Source organism: Scyliorhinus canicula, chromosome 1, assembly GCF_902713615.1.
Source record: "Scyliorhinus canicula chromosome 1, sScyCan1.1, whole genome shotgun sequence".
NCBI lineage: Eukaryota > Metazoa > Chordata > Chondrichthyes > Carcharhiniformes > Scyliorhinidae > Scyliorhinus > Scyliorhinus canicula.
The window spans coordinates 186782653-186804846 of NC_052146.1; the positions used below are offsets into that span (position 1 = coordinate 186782653).

The following is a 22194-nucleotide window of genomic DNA, read 5'->3' on the forward strand; positions in this document are numbered from 1 at the left end:
GCTTCTAATATAGCAGACAAGATTTGGGGCTTTATAAGTGGGTTTTAGAGTACAAAAGCAAGGAAGTTACAATAAACCTGTATACACAATGGTTCGACCTTGACTGGAGTGTGGTGTCCAGACGTTAGGAAGAATATCAAGACATTGGACAGGATGCAGAAAAGATTCAGGAGAATAGTTCCAGCACGGTAGCATTGTGGATAGCACAACTGCTTCACAGCTCCAGGGTCCCAGGTTCGATTCCGGCTTGGGTCACTGTCTGTGTGGAGTCTGCACATCCTCCCCGTGTGTGCGTGGGTTTCCTCCAGGTGCTCCGGTTTCCTCCCACAGTCCAAAGATGTGCAGGTTAGGTGGATTGGCCATGATAAATTGCCCTTAGTGTCCAAAATTGCCCTGAGTGTTGGGTGGGGTTACTGGGTTATGGGGATAGGGTGGAGGTGTTGACCTTGGGTAGGGTGCTCTTTCCAAGAGCCGGTGCAGACTCGATGGGCCGAATGGCCTCCTTCTGCACTGTAAATTCTATTTATGATGAATGTGGAGCTTCTGTGACGTGGATAGACTGGAGAAGATGGGACTTTTTCTTTTTGTACAGTTTTTAACTAATGCCTGTATGATTATATTTTATGATGGAGGTAAAGCCAAAAACAGATCTCCACTTTTGCGTGGACAATAAAGTTCTATTCTATTCTCCCTGGAGAAGAAAAGATTAATATGAGATTTAATAGAGGTGCTGAAAATAGAGTCTGGACAAAGTTGATGAGGATAAAATTAACTGTTGTCATTGGCAGAAAGATTGAGAACCAGAATGTACTGATTCGACCCGAGGGCACAACTTCAGACCGAAGAGACGATCCGTTAAAACAGAGAAGGGGAGGAATTTCTTCAGCCAGAGGGTGGTGAATCTGTGGAACTCTTTGCCGCAGAAGGCTGTGGAGGCCAAATCACTGAGTGTCTTTAACACAGAGATAAATAGATTCTTGATTAATAAGGGGATCAGGGGTTATGGGGAGAAAGCAGGAGAATGGGGATGAGAAAAATATGATTGAATGGCAGAGCAGAGTCGATGGGCCTTATGGCCTAATTCTGCTCCTGTGTCTTATGGTCTTAGGTGATTGGCAAAAAGAAGTATACATGACATGAGGAATTTTTTTTAAAAATGCAGTGAGTGATTAGGTTTCTGCTCTGCTTGAGACTATGCTGGGAACAGATTCAATCATTTTTTTATTTAAAAAAAAAAATAAATTTAGATTACCCAATTATTTTTTCCAATTAAGGGACAATTTAGTGTGGCCAATCCACCTACTCTGCACATTTTTGGGTTGTGGGGGCGAAACCCACGCAGACACGGGGAGAATGTGCAAACTACACACGGACAGTGACCCAGAGCCGGGATTGAACCTGGGACCTCAGCGCCGTGAGGCGGTTGTGCTAACCACTAGGCCACCGTGCTGCCCAACAGATTCAATCATAGCTTACAAAAGAGAATTGGACAGTTATCTGGAAGAGAAAAAAAATTACAGGGCTATAGGAGAAAAACACAGGCAAGTGGGACCCGTGGAGTTTTTTTCTTCAATACTTTTATGGGATTTGGGCATCTCGTTTGTAGCCCATCCTAATTGTCCTTGAACAGTCACAGTGACTTAGTGGTTTGCACTGCTGCCTCACGGCGCTGAGGACCCGGGTTCGATCCTGGCACCAGGTCACTGTCCGTATGGAGTTTGCACATTCTCCCAGTGTCTGCATGGGTCTCAGCCCTACAATCAAAAGATGTGCTGGGTACGTGGATTGGCCACGCTACATTACTCCTTAATTTGGGGGGGGGGGGGGGGGGGGGGGGGGGAGGAGAATTGGGCAGTTTAAAACAGAGTGGCTTGCTAATTTCATTTTAAATTCCACCATCTGCCGTGGTGGGATTCAAACTCAGGTGTGCAGTGCATTACCCTGGGTCGCTGGATGACTAGTCCTGTGACAATACCAATATGCCACTGCCTGGTAGAGAGCCAGCACAGACAAATGATCCCGTTCTGAGCTGCAACTATTCCATCAATCTATAAACTTGCTGCCTATTGCAGGCACACAGCTCACAACTCTCATTAATTTAATCTGCCCTTCCTGCTTGGCAGAGCAATCAGTCCCATTAGCAATCGAAGTCCATCGATTGTTGCATCAAAACAATTGCTTATTTATGTACTTTGTTCATCCTGTTGAGTCACCTACACCAGTGCAGCTGTTTACTGTTTAAATATCAGGAATAAAGCCAGCTTCATTGACGGGATGAGGAAAAAGAGAATGAAAGAGACACAGACAAACAGGCGGATGGACCAAGAGGGACAGAGAAGAAACAGAGAAACAAATTGTGTGGGGCATTGAGCCATAGCGGCAATGAAGAAATCCATTTGGTCCATTAAGTTCCATCCCAGCTCTCAAGAGCAATGTAGTCAGTCTCATCCCTGCTCTATCCATGTAGCCGTGCAATTTTATTTCCCTCAAGTGCACAACAAACCTTCTTTCGAAATCAATTATTGATCATGTGTCCCTCCACAACCTTCATAAGCAGTGAGTTCTAGGTCATTACCACTCACAGCATAAAATTGTTCGTCCTCACATTTTCCCTGTGCTTCTTGCCCAAAACCTGAAATTTGTGTCCCCTCATCCTTTAAAAAAAAAATAAGTTTAGAGTACCCAATTATTTTTTTTTTCCAAAAATTAATTGATGAGGGAAAGGCCGTGGATGTCATCTACATGGACATTAGTAAGGCGTTTGACAAGGTCCCCCTCATGGCAGACTGGTACAAAAGGTTAAGTCACATGGGACATGGAGTGAGCTAGCTAGATGGATAAAGTACTGGCTTGCCAACAGGAGACAGAGAGTAAAAGTGGAAGGGAAGTTTTCAAAATGGAGATCTGTAACTAGTGGTGTTCCATAGGGATCAGTGCTGAATCCATGCAAATGACAGGTTTGTATGGACCAGCCAGTGCAGGGTGCAAACATTGATATCGCTGCCAATGAGGGACCAGAGCATGGCGTCGGAATCGGCACAAACCTTGATTTTATAATTCCCCCTGATTCTCCGCTCGATCGCGACTCCAGCATTGCGAAGCCAACATGTTTGGTTGTGGTATGAACACACTTTCCTTAGCCATCAAATCCTGGAGTGCGACGCAAACCCAGAGTTTCTGGGTCAGAGGCAGGAACATCACGGAGTATGACACAAGACCGCCACATCTTCTTCCTACTCCTGTAAATTTGACTGCAGGACTTTTGAACCTTCCTCTCTATGTCACCGGAACTGACGTGCACCACAACTTCTGGCTCACTCACTTCCCATTGAAGAATGTTCTGCATTCTTTGTGATTTCCTTTACCTTGGCACCAGAGAGGCAACACACTGTGGGACTCATGATGACGGTCACAAAAATATCCATCTGTCCCCCCAACTATTGAATCGCCAATAATAACTGCATCTCACTCTTTGCTGTTTACTCCTGTGAAGTCCATTTCCCATTGGCATCATGAGCTGGACTGCAATACTTCAAGGTGCCATCATTCCCAGCAGTCTGCAATGCTGAGTACTGGTTTATACAAGAACTAGGAGCAGAACTAGGAGCAGGAGTAGTCCATCTGGCCCCTCAAGCTTGCTCCGCCATTCAATAAGATCATGGCTGATCTTCTTGTGGACTCAGATCTATTTACCTGCCGACTTACCATAACCCTCAATTCCTTTACTGTTTGGAAAGTGGTACACTCCCCAAAGACACCGGAACTTCCTGACTCTTCTGGATGGCGATCCATCCACTATCCTGCTTCATTATGCAGCTGGAGACACTCCTATATTGGTCTTGGGGACCATTTAAAAAAAAAAAAATGTTTTATTCTTCCAATAAAGGGTAAATTTAGCATGGCCAATCCGCCTGCCCTGCATATCTTTTGGTTGTGGGGGTGGGACCCACACAGACAGATGGGGAAATGTACAAACACCACACGGACAGTGACCCAGGGCTGGAATCGAACCTGGGTCCTCGGTGCCGTGAGGCAGCAGTGCTAGCCACTGTCTGTGTGGAGTTTGCACTTTCTTCCCGTGTCTGCGTGGATTTCCTCTAGATGTTCCGGTTTCCTACCACAGTCCAAAGACGTGCAGGTTAAGCAGATTGGCTATGCTAAATTGGCACATAATAATTGGCAGGGTTACGGGGATAAGGTGGTGGAGAGGGTCGGTGAAGACTCGATAGGCCGAATGGCCTCCTTCGGCATTGTAGGGGTTCTATGGTGTCCCCTAGTCCTACGCTCACCAGCCAAGGGAAACATCCTATCGACATCAACCCTGTCACAACTTCTTCTATGCTGTAACCATTCTATGTTTACTGGAAATATTAGTGGCTTTTGAAGATTATGTTTTTTAAATACTTGCATTTATATAGCATCTTTTATATCCTCATAAGACCCCAATAGTGCAGTGACTGTTACAACGTGAACATTTCAGGAGCCAATTTGCACAGAACAGAGCAAACAGCAATGTGATAATGATCAAATTATTTGTTTTAGTGATGTTGAGATGAATATGGTCTTATTTTTTTCATAATAGTGGGTCTTTTTAAAATATAAAATTCATTTAGTCTGCGCATACAATTGGAGAGAATTCCTGACTTGTGCCTTGTAGTGTGAAAGGCATTAAGGAGTCAAGAGGTGAGTTACACAGTGTTGAATTCCCAGCCTCTGACCAGCCCAGTACTTATGTAGCAGGTACCGTTAAATTTTTGGTGACTGGTAACCGTCAGGATATTGATGGTGATATACTGCAAAGTAGATTCAATTATGCCCCACATAAATTCTGCTAATGCATCATCCTTGGGACGCTTACCTTGTCTGGGAAGGTTTCAAATGAAGTTCGGACTGGATCCCGACAACCAAACTTTGAAGACTTGAAGCGACGGATAATGTCCTGGAGTGAGGCAGCTACCACAAAGTATTCTTGCTTTAAACGGAGCTCTTTACCTTCAAAGAACTAAATGGTATGATGATATTTAACATTGTAACTTTCAGTCAAAAAGCCAACTACAAACTTAAGACAAATGTACTAAAACAGCGATATGGTCCCATTCATGATGTGTGTGTGTGTGTGGTGTGTGTGTGTGTGTGTGGGTGGTGTTGGGGGGGGGGGGGGGGGGGGAGGAGGAGGAGGAGGAGGAGGAGGAGGAGGAGGAGGAGGAAAGAGGGGAGGAGGAAAGTGGGGTCACTAAAGGTGGGACGGATGGCCCTGTCTTACCGCCAGTTATTACATAATTATTATTTCAGGCAGAAGACGACGACATTTGATCCATCTATCTCCCCTGATCAAGCAACTCACTTGGCTCATTTCGTTTATCCCTGAATCCAACTTGTCCACAAGAGCATATTCAGTTGCTTCTTGAAACCCACAAGGGCTATTTTCTGTCCCATCTCTCATGCCAGTTCCCCATACTTACCATCCTCCTGGTTTAAAAAAAAAAGTTCCTCATGCATTTCCAATTTTCTTTTGTAAACATGACGCACTATGCTTAAATTCTGCATACAGCAGAAAAGCTTACTCGGATTCAAGTCGTCCAAATCGTTCAATATATCAACCATTTCTATCATATTCTCTCTCAGTTTTTTTTCAGGTTAGTTTGCGTTAGAAAAATTCCTTTCTTCCCTCAGAGAACCTTAAAATTGCTTCAGGGTTATTTGCATTGATCTCGACTTTTCTGTTCCAGATTTGAAAATCTGAATTCAAGTTCTCTAACTGCCAAATTTCCATTTTTCTGGATTACTAATCGAGGCCCCTAAATTATTAGTGCAATGATTTATCTATTGTGCTGTAACATGGTAATTGAGGTTGCACCCATTTTGACTACTTTCCTCAAGTGCTCACGGTCAGATTTTCCAAGCCCACAACAGTGATCAGCTAGCATGTGCTGCTTTATGGGGTGGCCATCACTAAGGCCTGGATTTTCAGAATGATGTACAGCTCCGCCGCCATTGAGAAAATGGTGGAAGAGGCTGAAATCCAGAAACTGATACCTGAACACGGCACCTCGCATTTTCACAGGGGCAGGTCAGGATTTGCGCATGCACATTCCATGGGAGCAGGTGTCCATTTAAAACAGCAGCTACCTCTAGTAAGGTCGGAGTTTCATTAGCTTGCGCAGATTAGATCTGGCAATAGATCCGACAGCAGCAGGTCTAAACTTTATAAAGTCCTTTGGATAATTGGGGCACCCTTTGGATATGGTCGCAGGACATCTTTAGAGGAGGTCATGTGGGCGAGGTGCCCTTTGGACATGAAAACAGCGTAAAAATGCACAAACTCCTTCCCTTTAAATCTTTGAAAAAAACCATGGGGTTAAAAAAAAATTGTTTGCTATTTAATTGTTTACTTTAGCAGAAGCCTGAGGGAGCTATAAGTGCTGGATTAGTGCTGTATGACTGATTTCACAACCTACCATTGTCACAGCAGAATTCTAAAGGATTTTGTAGTTGAAGGAATGTAAAGATAGTGAATGTTTCTTTTCAAATGACTTGTTATTTTAAAATATAAAGTCTGCAACAGACACATACAACTCTATTTTATTCAATCTCAGCATAGGTCCTGAGGTCTGTTCATGATGGATACTATAAGAGTTGGCATGTAGGGTGTAAAGAGTGGTTGGGGTGGGGAGCATGGATTGGCACGAGTTGGAACTATGTTGGTATAGGAATTATAAAGAACACAGCAGCAAAAACTCAGGCCTAAAAGAAAGTGTCCGCTCTTTTCCTTAGAATTGCATAAAATGGAAGGAAACAGGTTATTGAGCTCCCCCCACCTCTCTTAATTTAACCCTTTCAGCATATTCTCCTCGTCTTTCCCCCCTCATATGCTTAGCCAGTTTTTCCTTAAATACATCAATGTTATTTGCCTCAACCTCTCATCAAGGTAGCAAATTTTGTAGTTTTGCCTGGATTCCCCAAATGGAAATATCTTCTCTAAAGCTACCCCATCAAACCCCTTCATAATTTTTCAGACTTCTACCAGGCCACTTTTCAGCCTCTTCTTTTCTGGAGAGCATTTGAAATACAGGAAGTACTTAAAAAGAGAACAACTGCAGAGCTATGGAGAAAGAATAGAACGGGACTAACTGGTCAGCACACGAAAAGGCTAAAAGATGCACGATGGCCAAATAGCCTTCTTGTGTTCTTTAATATTCAACGATTTCCTGCACTGAGAACAATGTCATCTTTCTTTCATCAGCCAAGGTTACTTCCCCCTCCACCCCAGTCTTTCCTTCTCTCAATCTCCAACATCAGCAAAAAGGAAGGGCACAGGAACTTTGCTTCATACTAAAACATTTCGCAAAGCGACAATGTAATTCTTCTAGGATGGCACCATCCTGAGACGGGAATTAGGACAATGGCTTTCAGGGCTCACCTTGGTGTTGGTGGTTTCTAGTAGTGTAAATGACTGGAATTTAATGGTGCCTGTCAGAGCGGGCATGATAGCAGGGGCACATGGAGAAACAGGTGGGAATACCCACATCCAATTCCCATCGTCAGGAGAATTTAGTTTGGGGGAGGACAGCCCCGAGAAGGACCAGGTATGGAAATCTTGCCCGCTGGTAGCAGGACATCAATTAGGGTCACGAATGAGCCACTTAAGAAGCAACCATCCAGGAGTCTGTTGGATTTAATTGTGGATCAAGGATTTAACGGGACTCGCAGAGTTTTCTGTGCCAGCCAATCTGAAAATCCTGTTTGGTCAAGGGACCCTACATCGGGAAGGGGATGGCCACTGAAAAAGCCACCCCATTTCCTTTGCATCAAAACCCCCCTGTTCTCCACTCATTGGGATCCAGTAATAATTCATTGTGAAGGCTGCAGAATTATTGGCATCTGGTGGTGCTGCTGGCAATGGAGTGCTGCTGGTCTCTGATTGGCTGGAAGCTCCTGGGGCCTTGATCACGTTGAAGGTAGATGCTGGCCAGTTAATTGTCCAACTACACTTTAATAATGCCGAGCCAACCGATCAGAAGCAGCATGCCATCAGTTCTCCAATTGGTGGGGGTAAACTTACATCACAAGAACAGAATTCCACTCATTGCCTACCGAAGTGGGGGATGGGCGGTGTGGCCCACAGAAAAAAGTTTGGAACTGCCTTGATAAAAGCAGAAGTTTAAGATAGCATACTTACATTGTCATTGGGATACAGCACTCGGGATATATTCTCAGCCAGGTTTCGATCCAACACAGCCTGGATATAGTCACCAACATTAACTATAAAACAAAACGTTTCCCCATTTAATACCACCATAAATTGAAAATAATTTCAACACAGGAAAAGCAAAACTCTTGTCAGTGTTTTGATCTGTCCGCAGAACCAGAGAAAGGTTACGGTGCAGCAAGAGGACATTTGTGCCTGCGCTGGCCAAAAAAAAGAAACTAGCCATCGTACCACTATGTCAGGACTGTATTCCCTTTGCCACCACCTCTTCTGGATCTGGCCTACTGGTTGTAAAGGAGACAGGAGATATCCATGGATGGTGTTGGAAGTGTCTGGGACATTGGCTCCAAAATCTGATTCTGAGAGTACGACTTATGTTGGGATATTGCTAGACTAGTATGCGAGACAGCTCTCCCAATTTTGGCACAAGGGCCCAGATGTTAGTGAGGAGAACTCATCAGTGTCACCAGGGCTGGGTGTGCCTTCACAGTGCTTGGGCCCAGGTCAGTGCTGCTTTCTCTCACCTTTCAATACAACTGAGTGGATTGCTAGGCTACTGCAGAGAGCAGTTAGGAGTCAACCACACTGTTGTGGGCCTGGAGTCACATGAAGGCCAAAGTGGGTAAGGGCAGTATATTTTCTTCCCTAAATGAATTAGTAAACCCGATGGGCTATTATCGCAATCCAGTCATTTCATGGTCAGCGCTACTGAAATTAGCTCTTTATTCCACATTTATTTAATTGAATTTAAATTAGGGCAGCACAGTGGCACAGTGGTTAGCATTGCTGCCTACGGCGCTGAGGACCCGGGTTCGAATCCCGGCCCTGGATCACTGTCCGTGTGGAGTTTGCACATTCTCCCCGTGTCTGCGTGGGTTTCACCCCCACAACCCAAAGATGTGCAGGGTAGGTGGATTGGCCACACTAAACTACCCCTTAATTGGAAAAAATAATTGGGTACTCTAAATTTTTTTATTTTTTTTAAAAATTGAATTTAAATTCCGGTAGCTGCCATGGTGGGATGTCTATGTAACATTAGTCCAGACCTCTGGATTACCCGGTCAGAAACATTAATGCTACCATCCCCTTAGTCTACCACATGAGCATTTACAACAATTCAACAACGTCCTAGTTACCAGTTTTAAAATCATATTTAAAAATTCTCAATCCAGGATGCAATTCATGGGGCTGGATTTTTCCTTTGGAGATGAGAATTGTTCTGCTTTAACTTACTTTTAAAATCTGCAGCAACTGGAAACTGCCACGTTCGGAGTGGGAGGGAGATGCAGTGTAACTGATCGGAAGCTCCAGGCGCTTGCAAATCCTACAGTCTTGTGCAAAGCTTTCTGTTCTTGCTAAATTCCCCTCCAATAAAGCAGCAACTTCAGAAATAATGGAATCAAACTAGGCTGCATGGGAGAGGTTGTGTAATGCAGAGCAGGGTACAAAATCCTTGCATGCACTTATGTACACGAGATACCATGCATTGTGCAAGGGTCCTGGCTTCCCTATAAGTATGGGTATTTGTACATATACAGGGCTGAAGTAAAACTGCCTTGGCTAAGACTTGGAAAGATGTATCGCCATTTCTACATTTGGTAGTCAGCTAAAACCAGTTATCAAGGGCGTTCAGTAGCACAATAAGAAAATGTTGCACATCCTACCCATTCCTAGGTTTTATTTCATGTTGATAGTACTCAAATATCAGAGTCAGAAGGTCCTTGCTTCAAGCCCTATTCCAGAGACTCGAATACAGGTCCTTTGGCCTGCACTGCAACAAGTGGACAGCACGGGCGACACAGTAGTTAGCACTGCTGCCTCACAGCGCCAGGGACCCAGGTTCAATTCCGAACTTGGGTGACTGTCTGCGTGGAGTTTGTACGTTCTCCCCATGACTGTGTGGATTTCCTCGATTGCTCCAGTTTCCTCCCACAGTCCAAACATGTGCAGATTAACCGAGGTTGTGTGGGACAGGGCTTAGTCAGAGTGCTCTTTCGAAGAGTCGGTGCAGACTAGGTGGGTCAAATGGCCTCTGCTTACACTATAGGGATTCTATGAATCTAAGAATGTAGTTGAAGAAAGAGTTCTTGCAGTTCCTGGCCAACATTTATTGCTGTTAGTGCCTCAAAAACCTAGAACTCCCCCTTCTAATTGCAGTGTGCATGCGCCTACAATGCATCGACTGCCATGGTTTAAGGTGGCTGCTCACCACCTTCTCAAGGGCAGTTAGGGATGTGCAACTAGTGCTGGCCTCTAGTGATGCTCACACCCCATGAAATAATTAAAAAGGTACTGAGGTAATGCAGTTCTGCTGGAGATCAGTTTCTCAGATGGGATGTCATTCATACTCAAGCCCTCCCAGGTAAATGTTAAATATCCCACGGAATTATTGGAAGCGCAGTGAGTCACATTATTGTTTGTGGGAGCTTGCTGTGTGCTATTTGGCTATGTTCCATAAATTACAAGAGTGATTACACTTCAAAAGTACTTCATTGGCTGTGGTGTACTTTGCGACATTATATAACAGTGCTCCCTCTAATTTCCCTTCAAACGCACGTGACGCATTTCTGGCATAGCACAATCCTTTGTGCGGTAGAGCATGCGCTCATCTTAAAAAGGAGCATTGCTTCTGCGCGTCCTGTTCCTTATATTGTTCCTGATTCTGCAGGGCCATGCACCCACACAGCTTAGAGGGATCAAGGTCATCAATGCAAGTCCTTTCTTTGGCAGTAAACAGCCTTTGTTCTGATGCGGTCGCACCCAAGATATTTTTATTTTAAAAATCAACACACTGAAGAATTTCTAACTGATTCACAGATTGCCTCCATGTTATTATGTTCAAACTGTGAAGACTAGATGTCACAACAAACAGTTCATAGCACAGTGCCAAAAGTTCTCAAGTTTATAATCTATTCAGTGAAGACTCTCAGCACTTCAGGGAGCATGTCACTCACCAATACTTACAGCACCATATAAAGGAGAAGAATGGTCAAGCTTTTAACTACCTCACTTCTGTACTGGAAACTAACAGCATTTAAATCTGCTATCACTAAGACTGGAAAAAGTCTGTAGATTAGTTCTCATTGCTGGAAATTTATGTTTTAAAGCCAGTACAACAAGACCTAACCTTTAACTAGCATCATAACCAAGCAAAAATATCCTATGGCACTTCAAAGAGTGTAAATCAGATGACAATTGACAACAAACCCAAGAAAATAAGATCAGAATGAGATGACTAAAAGCTTGGTCAAAGTGATAGATTTATGAAGTATAATGAAGGAGAAGAGCAAACTGGAGAGGCAGAGGGTTTTGGGGAGAAAAGTCCAGAGCTCAGGACCCAGATGGCCACGGGCACTGCACTAAGGGAGGAAAAGGAATTGGGAGATAGACCAGGGGTCAGAGTTAAAGGAAGTTGTTGGTGGAATGTCGGCCTGGAAACGTTCAGGATGACAGACAAGAGCAAAAATCAAGGAGGGATTTGAAAACGAGGATGATAATTTTGAAAATTGTGATGTAGACATAAACAATCCCATGGCAACTATTTAAAGAGGAGAGGGGGATGTCTTGCAGTGCCCTGGCCAACATCTATCCCTCAACCAACAACAAAAATTATTTAATTCTCCAGTTATTTGTTAGGAGGCCACTGGAAATGCGATCTAAGTGGAAATATTGGTGCAAACCAAAATGGAGAAGGCTCATTCGGGAAGGTACTGAACACAGAAAAATACTTTTTCAGAATGTGCAGAGGTAAAGTCAAGGCATCAGTGAGAACACTCAAACTCATCTAGCCAACCCTTCAAGCATCACCCGCCCCACCTATGGTAGGGTCTGCAGGTCACACATTGGATTTATCAACCATTGCAGAATCCATCGAACTGGTATAGAAGCAGGTCATCCCCACCCCGGAGCAACTGCCTAAGGAGGAGGAAGAGGTTTGGTGCAGCAGCAGAAAATTCAGAATTATGAACTATAACCTTCTAGGATTGTTAACCATTTGGAATTGTTCAGATATCTCCTGCAATTAAAGATTATTGTCCTAGATACGGTTGAAAGCAATTTTGTTTCTTGTTGTAAAAACATTGGAGATGGGGCAAAAAGGGCCAGTTGAGTGTGAGTAAGAGTTATGAATCAGCCAATCAGATAACGAAGATTGAGTTCACTTTTCAATTGACATGGAAAGCCAATAGAACAGACACACAGTGACAGGTGTTGGGACAGTGCAGTTGGAGGTCACTAGATGACAGCTTCTGGAATTTGTTCAGTTTCCCAGTGTGGTGACCCACCAAGGGTTCACGAGCAAACGTTATTTATTTGTTGCCCTACAGGCCAAGTTAGCCTCATTTTAGTGTCTTTGAAAGGAATGTCAGTTAGCACACACCTTGAAATAGAATGTGACTTGACACAAACCAGGATTGAGTAACAGGAATGGAATCTGTTTCACTGTTTGTTTGAGCAGCATTGTTGGCCCTGCACCAACACCCATCAACGCTAGGCTTGTTTAGTCGAGTGCAATCTGCTTCCGTGGCTGCAACCGTCATGGTGTTGTCTGTGGTCAGAATCTGCAGATCTTGGTGAAAGTTCGCAGCCAGTAGTTGAGTAAGATCTTTTAGAAGCTAGGGAAGCTATTCAGACCCATTTCAATTTAATGGATTAACTTCACAAACACAATGGTGATGTGATGGGTAAACTGGGTTTGCGAGGACTGCATTTACTGCAGCAGTGAGAGAGATAGGCTTCCAACACTTGAAGAAATGCAACTCGATTTTATTGAACTCTTAACTATCATACATACTTTAACTGTGGGTTGGCACTATGCTGACTTGACTGGAGACCTGAGGCTAACCTGACCAGACTAACTGACTACCACATGGTGTTTGTACTGGCTGCTGCTCACGAGCTCTGACTGTCTCAAGGGTGGATCCCGAGAGAGCAGGAAAACTAGTGCCCTCTGGCTTTATAGTGGTCGTGTCCTGTCTGGTGATTGGCTGCTGTGTTCTGTGTGTTCACTGGTCATCCTGTGTGTCAATCACTGCACCATCATATACCTGTGTGTATATTATGACAAATGGAACAACACTTGTTCCAGCTTTTATTTAGCAGCCTGCCTGCTTGGTGGTGACCTCAAGTATCAACTGATGTTGGCAGGTGACATTCCAGTGCAGTACTAAGGAAAGCTATACCGTCAGAAGTCCGCATTTCCAAATGGATGTAAACAATCTTCCCTCTCTGGTACACATAAATGATTACATATTTCAAAGAACATCAAAAGCATTCTCCCTGGTATAATCGCAAATATTTATCCATCAACCCAACCTAAACAGATTAATCAGTCATTGCTTTCTGTTATTAGTGGGATATTACTATTCATAAATTGGCTGAAGTATGTTTTCATACAAATAAACAAGGTTCCTTTCAGTCATTGGCTGTAACGCACATTGGAATGTCCCGAATTGATGAAAAGGCACTGCATAAATGCAACTTTTTCTTTTTAAACCAATTTGGTTTCATGTGCTGGACTAAAGATCGGTCTTTTCCGGTTTAGGTTTATCCTTCGCTACATTTAGGAGTCCATGATAAAAATCTAACTCAACAGTTCTACACAAGTATAAGCTACCATTTGTTTGCATTCTTAGAAAGTTTACAGGAGTGCTTCACCTGGGATGTAACAGCAGCATGCAGCCCATGGATTGAAATTAAGACTGGTGACAGGCATAGTTGTACAAGTGTGTTTAAAGAGGTTACCGTACCCTGGTTACTCCTCAACCAACACCACTAAAACAGATTACATCATCCAAACACTAAAGAAAAATACTGCAGTTGTTGGAAACTCTAAAACACACACTGCTGGAAATATTCAACATACCCAACGCTATATTTAGAGAGAGAGAAACAGAGTTAATATTGCAAATCTATGAGCTTTCATTCTATCTGATCATCAACATATGGTTGCAAGATCTTGCAGTGCATAACTTGGCTACATCTTTTCCCATGTTGCAACAGTGATTACACTGCAGAAGTGCTTCATTGACAATGAAGCTTCTGAGACTTTCTAAGATGGTGACTGTCCTTTCTTTCCTCAAGATTTAGCGCATCAATGCTGGAGGATCTGCACTGATTATTTGGCCATGTCCATTGCTCACAATTGTGTCCAAATCAATCAGGGAGAAATATTATAAAGGCAATAAAAAAGTTTTTTTTCTTTTTTTTGTTTATTAATTCTATATATTTTTGTTTAAATTAGAGATGGGGAGAATAGCTGTTTGATTGAGTGGAGTGGTTAAAGGTTGTGTGCAGTAGCCTGCTGGAACAAGTCAACACGAGTTGGCAATCCATAAGAAATGAAATAAAATGAAAATCGCTTATTGTCACGAGTAGACTTCAATGAAGTTACTGTGAAAAGCCCCTAGTCGCCACATTCCGGCGCCTGTCCGGGGAGGCTGGTACGGGAATCGAACAGTGCTGCTGGCCTGCTTGGTCTGCTTTAAAAGCCAGCGATTTAGCTGAGTGAGCTAAACCAGCCCCTGGAAACACAATGTGCTGAATTCACTGCTGCAGCAAAACTGGAGGGGGGGGGGGGGGGGGGGGATCACCACTCCATTCCCATTGGACTCTGGATGTCAACCCAGAATTCCGAGGCCCGAACTCTGATCCCCTGCTCATGGGGGCTGGGAATGCATTTAACAGCATAAAAGATTTGATTCTCGGCCAACTGTTCCTCTGTACTTACTTTAAAAATAGATCTGAAACTTGCTAGTTGTACAACACTCAGTTTCATGCAAATAAACAAGGTCTTTAACAGTTCTTCTGTAGCTGTATATTGTTATTCAGGTGAAGGAACAGTTATTTACCTGGCATTAACTGGCAATCATGTCCTAAATCTACAGCCCTCCAACTTTATATTACACACAGTTTGACCCATTCCCTGCCTTTTTTCAGATAGTTGAAAGTAATTAGCAACCCTTCCGCTCCCTACACAGTGGATGCCTCATAGTTCACTACATAATGCACTCAATAGTTCCAAACACTTTTAGAGATAATGCCTCCTTCTCACACTCATGGTGCCTCAGATAGTTCAAACTCTCTATACTGACCAATCTGCTTAAACACTGGGGCCGGGGTTCTCCGCCGGCGTGATTCTCCGTTATGCCGACGTCCAGGGGTTTCCCAACGGCGTGGGGCTGCCCCACAATGGGAAACCCCATTGACCGGCTGGCGTAACGGAGAATCCCGCCGGCCGGTCGGGGGGAGAGATGTGGCGCGGCGGGGCGGAGAATCCCGGTCACGGTGCCTCAAGTAGTTCTAAGAGTCTGGGGGGAGGGTTGAATTTAATCAGGCGAGATGGTGGTGGGTGGGTCCCCATTGTCACAATATACACATCAGTACATGATGGTGCAGAGACACACACTGACTGACACACTGCAAAACCAATCAACACACTCAACATAGCAGCCAATCACCAGTTAGGGCATGGTCACTATAAAACCAGAGGGCACTAGTTTTCCCGCTCATTCGGGATGCAGCCTCTGAGTCAGACAGAGCCCGCAGTCAGTAGCACAAACATCTACCATGTGCTAGCAGTATAGGCTGGTCAGGTTAGGCATAGGTCTTCAATCAATCTAACATAGTGTCGACCCACAGTGCAAGTATGTTCAACAGCTCTTAAGTTAATAAAATAGAGTTGTATTATTACAAGTTTTGGTAGCCTGTCTATGTTACTGCTAAGGTAAATGCATTCTCCACAGATCCAGAGTACCCAACACATCACCCATCACCTCCATTGTGGGAAGACCGATGGACTGCTTTTCCATCCTGCCACCAATTGAAGCCCTTAAGTGGGCAATTAATGCCCCATTAGGGGCCTCATCCCACTACAGCTGGTATTCCACCAGTAACAGGCAGGCCTGTCGCCATGCGGAAACGCGGAAACATGAAAAGTAAATTGTGAAAACTGCTTGCGGTCTTTGAGTATGCATCTCTTAATCTCTTATTTAAAAGTGACTCGGTGCCTGACAACGGGTCTCGGCACTGGGCAGTGGGCCCTCGTTGAGAGCCATCCTCTGGCCTTATTGCTGACCCCCGACACCAGGCATTGTCAAACTTAGGGGCGCGACCCCAGTAGGTCGCAGGCAGGTGTTGGGAGGGTCGCGGAGCCGCCGTTGCGGCGCTCCCAATCGCACAAATCTGCGCCCAACAGCCGCAGAAGCTGGCTGTTGATAACGGCGGCTGCAAGCGGCCTTCAAAGTGGCCACGAACATGTAAAAAAAAAAAAGCGCCGCATTGCGCATGCGTGCCAGATCATCGGCACGCTTGCGCAGAACTATACGCATGTGTGCCGATGATCGGGCACGCATGCGCAGTGCGGCCATTTTTAAAAAAAATGGCCGCAGCTTTTTGTTTACAAATTTGGGGCGGTTTTATTCATTTATTTTATTCATTTTATTTCTTTTTTTTTACAAGTTTAGGAGGGGTTTTTTTTGATAACATTTTATAGGAAAAGAACACAGAACTTTGGACAGATGGAGACTCCATACTTTCCGACACCAGAAGGCTTCACCTTCATCCAACACGTTCCATTGGAGGAGCGTGTATGAGGGCCAAAGGGACCCAAAACCATTTCCTCCATTTTTGTCAGCAGCAAACAAGGTAAGAGAAAATGATGGTCGCCGTGAAGGTTGGCCGGTGTGGGTCGCGAAGGTCGGCCGGGTTGGGTCCCGAAGGTTGGCCGATTGGTAAAAATGGGTCCCGGAAAAAAAGTTTGAAGAACACTGACCTACACCATACCAATCCCCCATGACACCAGCAGAAACCCAACCCCACCATCACTTACCTCTGGCCTGGGTCTCTCTGTAATCCTGGGCCTCCTGTGGCTGTATTTCCCTCAATGGCCAGTGCCTTCACAGTGGTGTTGCCGAGCAAATGAACTCCTGGCCACTGAATGGTCGGCAGCTCTCTGCAGGTCTTCCCGCTCTGGGTCCTGATCGCATAAAAGGTTCACCAACGGCCTGTTAATTGCCCGATTGGGGAAGGCCTATCAAATTAAAAGCCATTGGAGGCAATGTGGGTCAGTGGCGGAGAGCCCATTTATCACAATAAAATTCCCACAATGGGTGGTGGATTAAAACCCAAGAAAAACAAGTAGGTTTGAATCAGGTGGGAGGTTCAAAGTCTGATATTGCACTTTCCCAGTCCTACCCTACCACTGAGACTGGATGGCGATCAGGCAATCAACACGCTCCTAGGAGGTAGGTTAGTACCTGAAATGTGATAATGAGCTTATATGAGGTAGCTTTATCAAGATGACAACTTGGTGGATTCAAGAGTTGAGTGCCTTCACACCTACCTCCCAGATCCACATGCCCACCTGCAAACTGGCATCTCCCAACAACCTTCGCTCTAGAATCTCAGACCACCAGGCCCCCCAAATTCCCACCCCATCAATCCCTGGAGCTCTCCAGTTCCCCACCCCTCCTACAAAGCCCAACCTCTCCATTCACAGGATCAACAGTTCATCTGATCAGCCTCACCACCTCTGCTCCAATCAACTCCCTCCTCAGTCCAGCCCCCCTCCTCTAGCGCTTGCGTATCTGCTCCTGTGGCCTTCACTGCTCAGCTCCCCATGCGACTGAAAGCCATCCATCAATTAGGCCGACAACCAAGGTAAATCATGGATAAATGTGGAGTTAAACTCCACAGTGTGGGGAAAATCCTCAATCACAGGCTCCTCTCTACTTTCTGACCAAGCCATTCTCTGCAAGTCAGGCAAGTAAGAATTCCCCCAAACATCTCACGGATAGTTCAAACAGCCATTTGAGAATATCCCACTTATTCCTTACACATAGAGCCTCAGATACCTGCAACAGTAACCCGCCGCCAGGCGCATCGAAGACAACGGGACGAGGTGAGCAGCTGCCTGCCTCCACCTCTGATATGCATCCTGGGATACACCAAGACGTAGCGGTAGAGTTATGAGGGCGAAGCACATTGATGATCACCGAGGGCATCGCGTAGGGAAGGATGGCACCATCGGGAGAGGGGTATTATACGGCACATTAAACACCTTTTTGCACAACCATTATGGCTGTCACTTTCTTCTGCAATGCGTGCTGACCCCTGGACCCTTTGCCCATCTCTCCATGCATCTCCCCCACCCCCCCCCCCCCCCCCCCCCCCATCTGTGGCACCCACCCTCCGGCCATAGACATGCCCTAGAGCTGTTCGGATGTTGCGTGTGCAGTTGTGCCTCCCACAGTGTTCAGGCACCAACGTGTGATTGTAATGCTCGGCAATGACTCCCACATGAGGAAGCCTCTGACACTACAACAGCTGCTACTTTAAACACTTGTGCCAGAGGCAAGTGAATATGCAGTGATGCTTCACTCAGATGCCTAGGCTGCTCTTCAGCTTTTAGGCAGGGCTGGCTGGGGTGGTGGCCCCTGTCTGGGGGGAGGGGGTCGTTGTCCAGGGATGAAGCATTATTCCCATGGTGGTGAGGGGGAGGATGGCCTTACTCGTCAACGCAGGGGGTGGGGGGCCTCCCCATTCATAAATTCACATGGTGAAGTAGAGGGGCTCACTTCCCGGGCCCTGCTCCTAGCACCAACCAAGACCAGTAGTGATTCCCCACTGGTGGGAGCACTTAAGCTCCGGAATGGAGAATCCAGGCCCTGATTTTTAAAAATAATTAATTATGGGATGTGGATGGTGCTTGTTGGGTCAACGTTTATTGCCTTTGAATTGGGTTAGCCTGCTCGGCCATTTGAGAGCGCAATTAAGAGACAACCACACTGATCTGATGTATATGTAGTCCAGACCAGGTGAGAATGGTAGATTTATTTTCCAAACGACATTAGTGGGATTCAAACCCTGGGTCTCTGGATTCCTAGTCCAGCGACAATACCAGTCTGCTACCACCGCCTCGATGATACTTAACTGCAAGTCAGTCAGCCATTATCCCATCCCCTTTTATATATAATTGATAGGCAAAATATTCAAGAAAATGAAAAGAACACACAATTGTTTGATGTGCCCCATGTCCTCCTGCTCCTTGATAATGGGCAGCACTGTGGCACAGTGGTTAACACTGCTGTCTCAGTGCCAGGGACCCGGGTTCAATTCCATCCTTAGGTGACTGTGTTGAGTTTGCACGTTCTCCCTGCGTCTGCATGGGTTTCCTCCGGCGCTCCAGTTTCCTTCCATTATCCATATATGTGCAGGTTAGGTGAATTGGCCATGTTAAATTGCCCCTTAGCGTCCAGGGATGTGCAGGTGAGGTTGTGAGGTTACTGGGATAGGGCGGGGTGGAAAGGGGAGTGTAAAAATGGACAGCTCATTCAAAGGATCGGTGCAGACTCGATGGGCTGAATGGCCTCCTTCTGCGCTGTAGGGGTTCAGTTCCATGATTTGTTTCCCGGAGTTGCTTGTGCAATGTCCAAGAGAATCAAGAACAACTCTGGAAGGTTGGCAAAGCTAGCTATAGGTATTGTAAGAGCAGCATGCGACAATGGATGAATCACACAAAGTAGAATCTTCAAACCTGTATTGTTGACATCCACCGAGTGCTGGAATCCAGAAATGGCACAACGGATGGATACTCTAGAAGCAACATATGGGCTAGGAATAAAACACAACTAATGAGGGGCAGCACGGTGGCCTAGTGGTTAGCACAACCGCCTCACGGCGCTGAGGTCCCAGGTTCGATCCCGGCTCTGGGTCACTGTCCGTGTGGAGTTTGCACATTCTCCCCGTGTCTGCGTGGGTTTTGCCCCCACAACCCAAAAATGTGCAGAGTAGGTGGATTGGCCACGCTAAATTGCCCCTTAATTGGAAAAAATAATTGGGTAATCTAAATTTATAAAAAAAAACACAACTAATGAGATTTGTCACTTTTTAACTGACTTCGCTGGTGTTTCAGGTTGGAAATGATTTAATGAAGAATACCTTCAATCATTGGAATGTTTTGCTGACTGGTAAACTATGTACAGAGTCTGCATGCCTTCAGGACGGATCCAGACAGTTCTTGATTGGGGCACAGATTGAATCCTGTAGAAGGCATATGGTTTTAAAGATATCCATGTGATCTTCTGCTCTGAATTTAATCACCTGAAGAGGGTGGAGAAGAATTTCCCCACAGGCTTTTTAAAAATCTCATCTCGGACATCTTATGGCTGCGGGTAGCAAGCATCTAGTCATGGGACAGGGCTGGTTGATCAGCTAGTCCTTTCCAGACCATCAATTGTACTCCTATGCAATTCTTGTTGGGATATGGCAAGTCACTTTTAAACTACTATTGGCTGGCCAGTCTGCAAGATTAGCATCACTCTGAATATTCTCTAAATCCCCTCTGATTGAAAACTGACAAGCAGTCTATCAAAACTGTAAATGTTGACCAGCTCATTAGCATTACAAGGACTCCAGTTTAGAAACATACTTCCCAAACTGCTCGGATACCCATTGGTGCATTACACCTAACACCACAACCACTCACAGACTTGTGTGATTATTTTTCAATCAGAATTCATAAAAGGTGCCAAATAGATTCTGACCCTGGGAAACATTTCAGATGCGTGTTGCAATGACTTGTTTGCATTTAAGAACAACACATGACACACCGGTTTTCCTCCCTTGCACACAAAGAGAGGTAAAACAAAACCTTCACAATTCCATCTTCAATCTGACTAAGTGCCATGGAAACCATCCAGAACTCAGAACAGATGAATAGAGCCATTGCTTTAAGTTGGCAGAATCAACCACTTACAATTGAACAAAAAAAAGGCCACAAATGATTTGCTGCTGTTGTCTCTTTATAGCTGGGGGAGAGACTTTAAGAACTGGGCCAACTGCTACTCCAACCGGCACCGCCCACATTCTTTTTCACTGCCCTTCAATAATAGACCATTTGAACAAGGGAATACCAATACTGTCACCTATAATTTATTACACTGTTACTGTTCAGAGGAGGAAAAAATAGAAAAAACTGATACAAAGTTGGCGAGGCAAGAAATGGAGGCCTGTTTGTTGCAATCAGTTAGGAATTCAACTAGCAAGGAAACAAGCCTCCTTTCATTTAACTAGGCCAGGCAAATAGTCACCTGATAGCAAATAACAATGAACGATTTCTCCAGAAAACTAGTACAGGCATTAAGATTCATCCTCTCAGTTTGCAAATACTTAATGAAGAGGCCCACACCAAAAGGATCTTTTAAATGTTCAAATGGATTCAAGTAAATGCTCGTCAGGGCGGCACGGTGGTGCAGTGGTTAGCACTGTTGCCTCACGTCGCCGAGGACCCAGGTTCAATTCCGGCCCTGGGTCACTGTCCGTGTAGAGTTTGCACAGTCTCCCTGTGTTTGCGTGGGTCTCAATTCCACAACCCAAAGGTGTGCAGGTAGGTGGATTAGCCACGCTAAATTGCCACTTAATTGGAAAACATTATTGGGTACACAAATTTATTTTTAAATGGAACAAAGAACAAAGAAAAGTACAGCACAGGAACAGGCCCTTCGGCCCTTCAAGCCTGCACTGATCATACTGCCCGTCTAAACTAAAATATTCTAGCTTCCGAGGCCCGTATCCCTCTATTCCCATCCTATTCATGTATTTGTCAAGATACCCCTTAAACGTCATTATCATCCCTGCTTTCACCAGCTCCTCCGGCAGCAAGTTCCAGGCACCCATTACCCTCTGTGTAAAAAAACCTGCCTCGTACATCTCCTCTAAACCTTGCCCCTCGCACTTAAACCTATGCCCCCCCCCCCCCCAAGTAATTGACCACTCTACCCTGGGAAAAAAAGTCTCTTGACTATCCACTCTGTCTATGCCCCTCATAATTTTGTAGACGTCTCTCAGGTCACCCCTCAACCTCTGTCGTTCCAGTGAGAACAAACCGAGTTTATTCAACCTCTCCTCAAAGCGAATGCCCTCCATACCAGGCAACATCCTGGTAAATCTTTTCTGCACCCTCCCTAAAGCCTCAACATCCTTCTGGT

General features: G+C 45.1%; 1 protein-coding gene across 1 annotated transcript in view; it reads right to left on the reverse strand.

Moving 5' to 3' along the window:
• pygb (phosphorylase, glycogen; brain) overlaps window positions 1-22194 on the reverse strand; it is a 122790-nt gene that overhangs the window by 51262 nt on the left and 49334 nt on the right. Inside the window, exons 7-8 of the mRNA XM_038804729.1 lie at window positions 8180-8262; window positions 4859-5002 (exon numbers count right to left, since the gene is read on the reverse strand). Coding sequence (XP_038660657.1) covers window positions 4859-5002; window positions 8180-8262 — 227 coding nt within the window. The remainder of the gene's footprint in view (window positions 1-4858; window positions 5003-8179; window positions 8263-22194) is intronic.